Below are 13,374 nucleotides of genomic sequence, written 5' to 3'. Positions count from 1 at the left end.
CATTTGTAGAGATTGAGAAACTCAAATAAAGTATTGTTGGTGAAACATTAGTCTTAGAGAAACAAATGCGATTCACATATGATAAATCTGCAAGACCTTTCAATCTACATCGCAGAGTTTGATGGCGGCAGCTAAGGAGAGAGAGAGGAGGTATTAGTTGTTATCTTCCCAAATTTCATAGAAGCTGATGCAGCTGCTGCAGACTAGAAGGCAACTGCTGTAAATTCAATACTTTATAAAAGGGAGAATAAAAAAGAGAACTATGGGCCAGTTAACCTGACTTCAATAACATGGGAAAGGCTATAATTTATTAAGGAAGTAGTAGAAGGGCATTTAAAATAACAACAACAGAACTGGGTTTGGCCAATATGTGCTTATGAAAAGGAAATTATGCTTGCAAAGCCGCTACCTTTTGTGTTTGTCACTATCAGGATAAGGGCATTTAATTATTGTGGTGTATCAGAAAGCAGATTAATCTCTGGAATTATAAAACAAAGGACTGGTATTTAGATAAAGGGCTCGTAGTCTACACATGAGGTAATGTATTTGGGAATGATGACAGGAGATATTTCTTCAAACAGGGCTGTGAAATCCTCTGTTCCAAGGACTGTAGATGATAATTTGTCAAGTATACAATTCAGAGTAGAATTAAGGAATGTTGTGAAAGGGGAGAGTGGAATTGATAGGGACGTTAAATCATGCAGCATGGAGACAGTCCCTTCAAGCCAACTCATTGTCCAAGGAAGGTAGACACACAATGCTGGAGTAACCCAGCGGGTCATGCAGCATCTCGGGAAAATTGTCCAAGGAGCCTTCCTGAGCTAGTCCCGTATCCCTCCAAACCTTTCCTATCGATAAACCTGTTCAAATGTTTTTTAAACATAATTATACCTGCTTCTACCATTTCCTCGAGCAACTCACTCCATGGTAGCGCAGCGGTAGAGTTGCTGCTTTACAGCGAATGCAGCGCCGGAGACTCAGGTTCGATCCTGACTACGGGTGCTGCACTGTAAGGAGTTTGTACGTTCTCCCCGTGACCTGCGTGGGTTTACTCCGAGATCTTCGGTTTCCTCCCACACTCCAAAGACGTACAGGTATGTAGGTTAATTGGCTGGGTAAATGTAAAAATTGTCCCTAGTGGGTGTAGGATAGTGTTAATGTATGGGGATCACTGGGCGGCACGGACTTGGAGGGCCGAAAAGGCCTGTTTCCGGCTGTATGTATATGATATGATATGATATGATATGATATGATATAACCACCACCCTCTATATGAAATGGTTGCCTCTCAGGACCTCATTAAATCTTTCCTCACTTTAAACCTATGCGCTCTAGCTTTAGACTTTCCTATTCAGGGAAAAAGACTGTGCCTCACCCACTTTATCTATGCCCCACAGCATCCTTCTCTACAAGGGATACAGTCCCAGCCTATCCAGCCTCACGTTATAATTCAGTCCCAGCAACAACATTGTGAATTATTTTGCATCCACTCTAGCTTAGTTATATCCTTCCAGCAGTATGGCGACCATTACTTTAATAAACCAATGTCTTAAGACTTGTGTACTGCTTCCAAGCCTTCCAATTCCAATCTCAGTCTACAACAGTCACTTATATTCATTTGACTTATATTCGTCTGGAAGTGGCTGTGCTGCCAAGCGGCTGCGGCTCGCCGGCAGTCTGTTTGTCTTTTTTTGTCTATGTGTTAGTGTTTTAATAGAATTATGTATAGTAGTCTATTTTTAGCTGTGTATATGTGGGGAGTGGTGGGGGGATGGGGGAAACCTTTCTTTTTAAAAATCTCTTCCTCGACGGAGATGCGAACCTTTTCCGAGTCGTATCTCCGTCGTGCTGCGGCCCAACACCGTGGAGTGGGCGGCCTCCAGCTGGGATAAATCCTGAGGGCTCCAGTCGCAGGGCCTGGACTTACCATCTCGGAGCTGGCCGACTTTCGGAGGCTCGGCCACGGGCCCTGTGGACTGCAACATCGGGTGCTCGCAGGTCCCTGGCTGGCGACCGGCTCCAGCCGTGGCGGCTTCCACCACCCCATCGGAGGGCTTGATCGACCCGCTTGCAGGACCGTGGCCCGGCGCAGCCGCGGGACCTTCCATCGCGCGGCTCGGTCGCGGGGCCTTCCATCGCCCGGCGCGGCTCGGTCGCGGGGCCTTCCATCACCTGGCGTGGCTCGGTCGCGGGACTTTTCGTCGCTCGGCCGCGGGGCCTTCCATCTACTTGCGGGGGCTCCGCGAGTCGGGAGCCTCGGCAGAAGTCGAACTATCTGTCCGTGGGAGAAGCATGGGGGAAGAGAGGCTGTGATGCCTTCCATCACAGTGAGGGGGAGTCACTGTGATGGATGTTTGTGTTAAAATTGTGTGTCTTGTGTCTTTTACTCTGTACTGTTGTGGCTGCGTGGCAAATGATTTTCCTTCAATTCATTTTGAATGACAATAAAGGCATATTATTATTATTATTATTATTATTACTCACCTGTCATTTAACTTCTCCAAGAGGTAGGAACCCAAACCAGAACCTGTCCCACCAGCAATGGAATGACATAGAACAAAACCCTGTCGGTGAAAACACAATCAAAAATGATTTAAATTTCATTTAAATAACCAGCTTCATGGAATTGAGTCAAAGCTGAAATCTAGCTCCATGAAAGTGGCAACACAAGTAGATGGAGTGGTAAAAAATGCATATGGTACATTTACATTTATAGGTCAGGGCATTGATGCTCTGCCATTTAGATTACATGCACTACCAGAGTTTAGAATTCACAAGGCATTTTTTAATTAAACTATGCAGTAGTTCAAATAAGCTTTGCGGTTCACCAGCACTCAATGTCCTCCACAGGTTCAGTAAGGTGACATTCCGGAGAGCTATTTGTAACCCAAATACTTCTCAAGTTGGAAATGCAGTCATTAACTAGGAAGGTTCCTGCAGCAGCCGACAAATCCATCCCATTGGTCTTCAAAGCTTATTTGAACTACTGCATAGTTTAATTAAAAAATGCCTTGTGAATTCTAAACTCTGGTAGTGCATGTAATCTAAATGGCAGAGCATTAATATACGCAGAGACTTTGTGAATGCATTCCACAGCTCTCTGAAACAGACAACGCAGGTGGATAGCGTAGTGAAAAAGGTATTTGACTTAAGGTAAACACAAAATGCTGGAGTAACTCAGTGGGACAGGCAGCATCTCTGGAGAGAAGGAATGAGTGACGTTTTAGGTCGAGACCCTTCTTCAAACCCAAGGTATTTGACTTGCTTGACTTCATAGGTCAAGCATGGAGTGTAAGAATTGGGACATTACGCTGCAGCTGTACAAAACAATGATTAGACTTTGCTTGGAGTATTATGTACAATTCTGGTTATCACACTATAGGAAGAATGTGGTAGCACTAGAAAATGTAGAAGAGATTTACCAAGATGCTGCCTGGAGCCATTAGGAGGCAGTGACCACAATATGTTAAGTTTTACTCTAGAAATTGAGAGGGAGAAGGGAAAATCGGAAGTGTCAGTATTACAGTATAGCAAAGGGGATTACAGAGGCATGAGGCAGGAGCTGGCAAAATTGACTGGAAGGAGGCCCTAGCAGGGAAGACGGTGGAACAGCAATGGCAGGTTTTCCTGGGAATAATGCAGAAGTTGCAGGATCAATTTATCCCAAAGAGGAGGAAAGATTCTAAGGGGAGTAAGAGGCTCCCGTGGCTGACAAGGGAAGTCAAGGACAGCATAAAAATAAAAGAGAAGAACTATAACATAGCAAAGAAGAGTGGGAAGCCAGAGGATTGGGACTCTTTTAAAGAGCAACAGAAGATGACTAAAAAGGCAATACGGGGTGAAAAGATGAGGTACGAGGGTAAACTAGCCAATAATATAAAGGAGGATAGTAAAAGCTTTTTTAGGTATGTAAAGAGGAAAAAAATAGTCAAGGCAAATGTAGGAACCCTTGAAGACAGAAGCAGGGGAATTTATTATGGGGAACAAGGAAATGACAGTCGAGTTGAACCGGTACTTCGGATCTGTCTTCACTAAGGAAGATACAAACAATCTCCCAGATGTTCTAGTGGCCAGAGATCCTAAGGTGACGGAGGAACTAGAGGAAATCCACATTAGGCAGGAAAAAGTTTTGGGTAGACTGATGGGACTGAAGGCTGATAAATCCCCAAGACCTGATGGTCTGCATCCCAGGGTACTTAAGGAGGTAGCTCTAGAAATTGTGGACGCATTGGTGATCATTTTCCAATGTTCTATAGATTCAGGGTCAGTTCCTGTGGATTGGAGGGTAGCTAATGTTATCCCACTTTTTAAGAAAGGAGGGAAAGAGAAAACGGGAAATTATAGACCAGTTAGTCTGACATCAGTGGTGGGGAAGATGCTGGAGTTAATTATAAAAGACGAAATTGCGGAGCATTTGGATAGTAGTAACAGGATTGTTCTGAGTCAGCACAGATTTACGAAGGGGAAATCATGCTTGACTAATCTTCTGGAATTTTTTGAGGATGTAACTATGAAAATTGACAGGGGAGAGCCAGTGGATGTGGTGTACCTCGACTTTCAGAAAGCCTTCGACAAGGTCCCACATAGGAGATTGGTGGGCAAAATTAGAGCGCATGGTATTGGAGGTAGGTAATGACATGGATAGAAAATTGGTTGACAGACAGAAAGCAAAGAGTGGGGATAAATGGGTCCCTTTCAGAATGGCAGGCAGTGACTAGTGGGGTGCCGCAAGGCTCGGTGCTGGGACCGCAGCTATTTACAATATACATCAATGACTTGCAGTTTAATGTGGATAAGTGTGAGGTTATCCACTTTGGTGGTAAGAATAGGAAGGCAGATTATTATCTGAATGGTGTCAAGTTAGGAAAAGGGGAAGTACAACGAGATCTGGGTGTCCTAGTGCATCAGTCACTGTAAGTAAGCATGCAGGTACAGCAGGCAGTGAAGAAAGCCAATGGAATGTTGGCCTTCATAACAAGAGGAGTTGAGTATAGAAGCAAAGAGGTCCTTCTGCAGTTGTACAGGGCCCTAGTGAGACCACACCTGGAGTACAGTGTGCAGTTTTGGTCTCCAAATTTGCGGAAGGATATTCTTGCTATTGAGGGCGTGCAGCATAGGTTTACTAGGTTAATTCCCAGAATGGAGGGACTGTCATATGTTGAAAGACTGGAGCGACTAGGCTCGTATACACTGGAATTTAGAAGGATGAGAGGGAATCTTATCGAAACGTATAAGATTATTAAGGGGTTGGACACGTTAGAGGCAGGAAACATGTTCCCAATGTTGGGGGAGTCCAGAACCAGGGGCCTCAGTTTAAGAATAAGGGGTAGGCCATTTAGAACGGAGACGAGGAAAAACCTTTTCAGTCAGAGAGTTGTGAATCTGTGGAATTTTCTGCCTCAGATGGCAGTGGAGGCCAATTTTCTGAATGTATTCAAGAGAGAGCTAGATCGAGCTCTTAAGCTAGCGGAGTCAGGGGATATGGGGAGAAGGCAGGAACGGGGTACTGATTGAGAATGATCAGCCATGATCACATTGAATGGCGGTGCTGGCTCGAAGGGCCGAATGGCCGACTCCTGCACCTATTGTCTATTGTCTCTAGTTACAGGAAATTAGATTAGACTGGCTTTATTCTCACCAGTGCATAGCAGGCTGAGGGGTATCGCTATCAGAGGCATAGATAGGCTAGATACTCAGAGTCATTTTTGCAGGATAGGTGAATCTAGAATTAGTGAGGACAGGTTTAAGGTACGAAATTTAAAGGAAGCCTGAGAAGAAAGTTTTTCCACAGAAGGTGATAGTTGTCAGATCAGGGGCAGATCTAATCAAATGTATGAAGGTCATTTGGAAAGTAATTTGAAACAGGAAAGGCAGAGAGACGACATGGACCTATTGCAGGCAGCTGGCAATAGTACTAATGAGGAGGGCTGTCGGCCCCTATCTGCGCTGTATGATTACATGAATATGGAAGAATACATTTTAAGTGTGGACTCACCTCCAAACTGTCACTTCCGTCAGCCTCTCGATCAATAATATCAAAAATATCCTCGTGGATTTTTTCACCCTATGCAGAGAAAAATGACTTGATCATAGTTCTCAAAAATAAATGACATCTTTTCATGGCAGCTAACCTGACAATTAAAACAACAATCTAGTGATCTGCCACAAGGATAATAAAACATGCAATTTAAAGAACGATAGCACCCAAAATCTAAATTCTACCCAATCCCCTTTAGCCAGTATCCAACGTTCTGTCATGCTGCAATTATTACTTCCAACCAGATCTTTTCTAGGTAAGGGGGAAGTGCAGCGAGACCTGGGTGTCCTTGTACACCAGTCACTGAAAGCTGGAATGCAGGTACAGCAGGCAGTAAAGAAAGCTAATGGCATGTTGGCCTTCATAACGAGAGGATTAGGAGTATAGGAATAAAGAGGTTCTTCTGCAGTTGCATAGGGCCCTGGTAAGATCACATCTGGAGTATTGGGGAGAAGGCAGGAACAGGGTACCGATTGAGAATGATCAGCCATGATCACATTGAATGGTGGTGCTGGCTCGAAGGGCCGAATGGCCTACTCCTGCACCTATTGTCTATTACCATCATAAATATTTCACGCAATCAGGTACAAAGCCTTGAGTTTCCTTGTGTGTAAACACAATACAGACTGCAATTGTCAAATAACCAATGTATTGTTGTAATTATGTTAGCCGTACCCACCTGTGAGTAGCCACTGGCCCAGTTATTACCTGCACCTCCACCATGCTCCGACAGGTAGATGTTCTCTGGATTGTACAGGTTGGCATAAGGGGAATTCAGGATGGAATGAATCACACGAGGCTCCAAGTCCAACAGCACAGCTCTTGGGATATAATGCTCATCATCTGCCTGCATAAACATACATGAAGCTCAAATGTTCATTGAAATGTAGAAATTTTATAACAGAGGAATTCAACTATCCACAGGCATTTAATTCATAAAACAATGGACTTTGTTTTGGTTGCACCATCTACTTCGGTTTGCACTATTATGGTCTAGTTGCCAAGTGTTACTGATAATTCATTATGTAATTATTATTGTATATTTATTTGTTGTGGTTTTTTTAAATGGGCCTGTAAAGCTTCAGCAAATAAGGATGTTATTATTCTATTCTCGGTGCTTATTATAATTAAACACTCTTGACTCTCGACTCTTCACTTGCTCCAACATTCAAACACTCCTCCAATTCTAGCCTCCTGATGATCACAAATGTTAAATGCTTCGCCACTGGCATTGTGCAATGGGAGGTTCAACCTAAACAGACAAAGTTGTATGGGATCACCTTTGCTATCAAATCCCTTTCCAAGTTGCACACTAATCTGACTTGGATGTATATTCACGTTAATTGACCAACATCAGCAAAAATCAACACTTTCTAACCGAGCAGTGCAGTGAGAATATCTCAACTACACAAACGGCACAATATCTCGACTACACAAACTGCACAAGACCATCAATATTTTCTCAAGCCAACTAGGTATCAGCATTAAATAATGGCCTTGCCAGCAGTGTTCTCAATTTAGGAATATTATATATTTACATCATAACAATAGCAATTGGAAAAAAGCTTGATCTCCACCATACACCGACTGCTTAATTTCGTCCCACCAAAAAACACCAATCTTGAATTATTCACAGAAAATGCTGTTTATGGTTCATATCAACGATTTGGATAAGAATGTACAAAGCAAAATTAGTATATTTGCAGATGACACTAAAGTGGGTGGTATCATATATAGCGGAGATGGTTATCAAAATTACAGCTGGCTCTGAACCAGCAATGCAAATGGGCTGAGGAATAGTTAATTTTGGGAAGTCACATCCGGGCAGAAACTTCACAGTGAATGGCAGGGCCCTGGGAAGTGGTGTAGAGCAGAGGGATCTAGGAGTGCAGGTGCATAGTACCTTGAAAGTGGCATCACAGGTAGATAGGGTGGCCAAGGTTTTCAGTACATTGGCCTTCATCAGTCAGGGTATTAAGTATAGATGTTATGTTACAGTTGTACAAGAAGTTGGTGAGACTATGTTTGGAGTGCTGTGCTTAGTTTTGGACATATGCTGCTATAGGAAGGATATTGTTAAACTCAAAAGAGTGCACAGAAGATCATGAGGATGTTTAGACTTTAGAGATACAGCACGGAAATAGGCCCTTCTGCCCGAGTCCATGCTGACCAGCGGTCACCCCATACATGAGCACTATCCTACACACTGGGGACAATTTATGATTTTTTTTACCAAAGCCAATTAACCTATAAACCTGTACATCTTCAGAGTATGGGAGGAAACCAGAGCACCTGGAGAAAACCCATGTGGTCACAGGGAGAATGTACAAACTCCATACAGACAGCACCTGCAGTCAGGATCAAACCTGGGTCTCTGGTGCTCTAAGGCAGGAACTCTACCACTACACTGCCCAATTGCCAGGACTTTAGGGCCTCAGCCATAGGGAGGGGTAGTGCAGGGTAGCACTCTACTCCTTGTAGTGCAGGAGGTTGACAAGTGAGCGATCTTATAGTGGTGTATAAAATCATGAGGGGAATAATTATGGCAAATGCACATTTATCCAGAGTAGGGGAATCAAGTAGCAGATGACATATGTGTAGGGTGAGAGGGGAAAGATTTAATAGGAAGCTAAGGGACAATCTTTTCTCAGAGGTTGTGGGAATAAGGAACAATGCATCATTTGTGAATGACTACATCAAGTAAACGAAAGCAGGAACTTCCAAAAGCACTTTGGTGCTTATAGTATGAAGACCAGATAAATGACCAGTGTCCATACCTGGTAGAAGAAAACATCCTTCCTGTCTGTTCCCTCGGTGGCAAATTCTTCAACAATTCCTTCAGGGCTGATACCGTGTTCTGCACAAAGCTGTTTCCAGAATTCAAAACCAACTGTGAAGACAAAGATTATAATGAAAGTCACTGTCAAAAATCCAAATTTACACTTGGATTAAAGTTGTCTTTCTTTGCCCAATAAAAAAAAAAATTTGCACTTGATAATACTTCAATAATAATTTTACAAACAAAATTTCAAAAGGCAGCCGTTGGATTGGTTGAGTAATCAAAATTGGGCTGCTAATAATAAGGCAAGCTGGATTGTAGTAGCCTATAGGGTGGACAGCTATAGGGTGGACAGCTATAGGGTGGACAGCTATAGGGTGGACAGCTATAGGGTGGACAGCTATAGGGTGGACAGCTATAGGGTGGACAGCTATAGGGTGGACAGCTATAGGGTGGACAGCTATAGGGTGGACAGCTATAGGGTGGACAGCTATAGGGTGGACAGCTATAGGGTGGACAATAAGTCCTTCGGCGGGGAAGGGGGAAGGGGAGGGGGGAGGGGGGGAAGGAGGGGGGGAGGGGGGAGGGGGGGAGGGGGGAGGGGGGGAGGGAGGGGGGGGAGGGAGGGAGGGGGGAGGGGGGAGGGGGGAGGGGGGGAGGGGGGGAGGGGGGGAGGGGGGAGGGGGGAGGGGGGAGGGGGGAGGGGGGAGGGGGGGAGGGGGGAGGGGGGGAGGGGGGGAGGGGGGGAGGGGGGAGGGGGGGGAGGGGGGAGGGGGGAGGGGGGGAGGGGGGGAGGGGGGAGGGGGGAGGGGGAGGGGGGAGGGGGGAGGGGGGAGGGGGGAGGGGGGGAGGGGGGAGGGGGGGAGGGGGGGAGGGGGGGGAGGGGGGAGGGGGGAGGGGGGAGGGGGGAGGGAGGGGGGAGGGGGGGGGGGGGAGGGGGGGGGGGGAGGGGGGGGGGGGGGGAGGGGGGGGGGGAGGGGGGGGGGAGGGGGGGGGAGGGGGGGGGGGAGGGGGGAGGGGGGAGGGGGGAGGGGGGGAGGGGGGAGGGGGGGAGGGGGGGGGGGGGAGGGGGAAGGGGGGGGGGGGAGGGGGGAAGGGGGGGGGGGAGGGGGGAAGGGGGGGGGGAGGGGGGGAGGGGGAAGGGGAGGGGGGGAGGGGGGAAGGGGAGGGGGGAGGGGGGAAGGGGAGGGGGGAAGGGGAAAGGGGAAGGGGAAGGGGAAAGGAAGGGGAAGGGGGTAGGTAAAGGTAAGTCTGCTGTGCTTTTTTTCCCCTCTTGGTTTTAGTGCTGCAATGATGGCAGGTAGAATGGTGCAAAGTTCCTCCTGCAGGATGTGGGTCATCAGAGAAACCCCTGGTAACAATACCTGTGGAAATTGTGTCCAGGTGCTGCTCTATCATTCCTCATTTGGGAACTAACCTCAGGGTCATCTGGGGAGATGAGAGAGTCCTCGATAGGTGTTGTAGCAATCTGGTAATGCCCAAGGTACAGGAAGAGAGTAAGTGGATGACTATGAGAAATGGAGAAGTTGAAGGGTGCTGGTTATCTCTGTGGCCCAAAATAGGTATACCCTTTTGGAAACTGTTGGGGAGGGGAGGGGGGATGACCAGTCAGGGATGAGTGTGTTCATAAGTTATATGAGCAGAATTAGGCCATTTGGCCCATTAAGTCTGTGGTGGCACAGTGGAGCAACAGTAGAGTCATTGCCTTACAGCGCCAGAGACCCGGGTTCAATCCTGACCATGGGTGCTGTCTATGGAGTTTGTATTTTCTCCCTATGACCTGTGAGGTTTTCTGCGGGAACTCTGGTTTCCTCCACACTAAAAAAATATACAGGTTTGTAGGTTCATTGGCTTTGGTAAAATTGTAAATTGCCCCTAGTGTGTGTAGGATCGTGTTAGGGTGTGGGGATCTCTGGTGGGTGCGGGACTCAGTGGGTCAAAGGGCCTGTTTCTGTGTTGTATCTCTAAAACAGACAGGAGATTCTGTGGCAGCAATCAAGACTTCAGTGTGGCGTGCTGCATCCCTGGTGCCAGGGTCCAGGATATCTCTAAGTGGTTGCATTACATTCTCACGGCTCAAGGGGGAAGGTGAGCAGCCGGATGTCTTTGTGCATATTTGCATAAATGACATGGGTAGGAAAAGGGATGAGGTCCTGCAAAATGAAAATAGGGAATTGGGTAAAAGGTTAACAAGCAGGACCTCCAGAGTAATGATTTCCAGATTACTCCTGGTGCCACGTACTAATGAGGATAGGAACAGGAAGACAGGACAGATGAATGTGTGACTGAGGCATTGGTGCTTGGGACAGAGGTTCAGATTTTTGGACCATTGGTATCTGTGCTGGTTGCAGAGGTGACCTGTACAAGAGGGATTGTTTGCACCAGAACTGAAAGGGAACCCAATATCCTTGCAGGCAGGCTTGCTAGTTCTACAAGGGTGGGTTTATATAGATTGACTTTGGGTGGGATCCAATGAGGTAGGTGAAAGGCTAAAAGTCGTATACAAAGTGATGAACATTCAGTGGACAAGCAGAGGCATGGCATAGCAGGGAACGGAAAAGGACAGTTGGATTAAATTGCATTTATTTTAATGCAAGAAACCTGATGGGTAAGGTGGATAAACATGTAATGGGGATGTTGTAGCCATTACGGCTAAGAGAGGGATAGGACTGGCAGCTTAATGTTTCGGGGTACATGTGCTACAGGAGAGATGAATAGATCACAGGCGCAGAAGTAGGTCTACTCTATGTCCAATGTGTTCAGGAAAGTTTCCTCAGACAATATGTGGCGGGGCCCACACGGGATAGAACAAAGCTTAATCTACTCTTAAGTAATTTGGAAGGCAAGTGACCACAGTGTTCACCTCAGTGTGAAGAAGGGTCTCGACCCGAAACGTCACCCATTCCTTCTCTCCTGAGATGCTGCCTGACCCGCTGAGTTACTCCAGAATTTTGTGATACCTTCGATTTGTACCAGCATTTGCAGTTATTTTCCTACACAACAGTGCCCTTCGTGAACCCTTTGGAACCAGAGATCACTTTTCTACTAACTTTTAAATAGATAGATACAAATGGGGTAAGCCCACAAGTTAAAATTCTGAATAGGGACAAGGCCAACTTTGATATTAGACAGGAACTTGCTAAAGTTGATTGGAGTTACATAGAAAACATACAAAATAAGTGCAGGAGTAGGCCATATGGCCCTTTGAGCCAGCACCACTATTAAAAATGATCATGGGGTTACATTAGCTACCCTCCAGTCCAATGGAAAAAGATCACCAATGCGTCCACGATTTCCATGGCCACCTCCTTGAGTACTCTGGGATGCAGACCATCAGTTCGGGCATTTATCTGCCTTCAGTCCCAACAGTTTACCTAACATCTCCAAGTTTGCGGATGACACGAAGCTGGGGGGCAGTGTTAGCTGTGAGGAGGATGCTAGGAGGCTGCAACGCGACTTGGATAGGTTAGGTGAGTGGGCAAATGCATGGCAGATGCAGTATAATGTGGATAAATGTGAGGTTATCCACTTTGGTGGCAAGAACCAGGAAAGCAGACTATTATCTGAATGGTGCCGATTAGGAGAAGGGGAGATGCAGCGAGACCTGGGTGTCGTGGTGCACAGTCATTGAAAGTAGGCATGCAGGTGCAGCAGGCAGCATTCATAGCGAGGGGATTTGAGTATAGGAGCAGGGAGATTCTGCTGCAGTTGTACAGGGCATTGGTGAGACCACACCTGGAGTATTGCCTACAGTTTTGGTCTCTTAATCCGAGGAAATACATTCTTGCCATAGAGGGAGTACAGAGAAATTTACCAGATTGATTCCTGGGGATGGCAGGACTTTCATATGAAGAAAGACTGGATAGACTTGTCTTGTACTCGCTGGAATTTAGAAGACTGAGGGGGGATCTTATAGAAACTTACAAAATTCTTAAGGGGTTGGACAGGCTAGATGCAGGAAGATTGTTCCCGATGTTGGGGAAGTCCAGAACAAGGGGTCACAGTTTAAGGATAAGGGGAGAAGTCTTTTAGGACCGAGATGAGAAAGTTTTTTTACACACAGAGAGTGGTGAATCTGTCGAATTCTCTGCCACAGAAGGTAGTTGAGGACAGTTCATTGGCTATATTTAAGAGGGAGTTAGATGTGGCCCTTGTGGCTAAAGGGATCAGGGGGTATGGAGAGAAGGCAGGTACGGGATACTGAGTTGGATGATCAGCCATGATCATATTAAATGGCGGTGCAGGCTCGAAGGGCCTACTCCTGCACCTATTTTCTATGTTTCTATGTTCTCCAGAGAGTTTTATTATTATATATATTATTGTTACAGAGCAATGATTTTTTTAAATTTGCTGTAGCACAACAGAATATGTAAACATGGCACTGTTAAAAAATATAATAACAAGTTCTCTCTCTCTCTCATAATACTATATATATTATACACATATTAAGTGCACAATTATTGTTTATATATGTGGAGATAGACACAAAAAGCTGGAGTAACTCAGCGGGACAGGCAGCATCTCTGGACAGAAGGAACGGTTGACGTTTCGGGTCGAG

The 13,374-nt window shown here is 46.1% G+C and overlaps 1 protein-coding gene across 1 annotated transcript in view; it reads right to left on the bottom strand.

The window, feature by feature from the left end:
• The window catches only part of tubg1 (tubulin, gamma 1), a 53,523-nt gene that overhangs the window by 11,315 nt on the left and 28,834 nt on the right, over positions 1–13,374 (bottom strand). The window contains exons 3-6 of the mRNA XM_078424419.1: positions 8,815–8,927; positions 6,717–6,884; positions 5,996–6,064; positions 2,485–2,564 (exon numbers count right to left, since the gene is read on the bottom strand). Of these exons, the coding sequence (XP_078280545.1) occupies positions 2,485–2,564; positions 5,996–6,064; positions 6,717–6,884; positions 8,815–8,927 (430 nt within the window). The remainder of the gene's footprint in view (positions 1–2,484; positions 2,565–5,995; positions 6,065–6,716; positions 6,885–8,814; positions 8,928–13,374) is intronic.

Source organism: Rhinoraja longicauda, chromosome 29, assembly GCF_053455715.1.
Source record: "Rhinoraja longicauda isolate Sanriku21f chromosome 29, sRhiLon1.1, whole genome shotgun sequence".
Classification (NCBI taxonomy): domain Eukaryota; kingdom Metazoa; phylum Chordata; class Chondrichthyes; order Rajiformes; family Arhynchobatidae; genus Rhinoraja; species Rhinoraja longicauda.
Note: the sequence above shows the minus strand (reverse complement) of the source record. Positions and strands in the feature narration are given on the sequence as shown.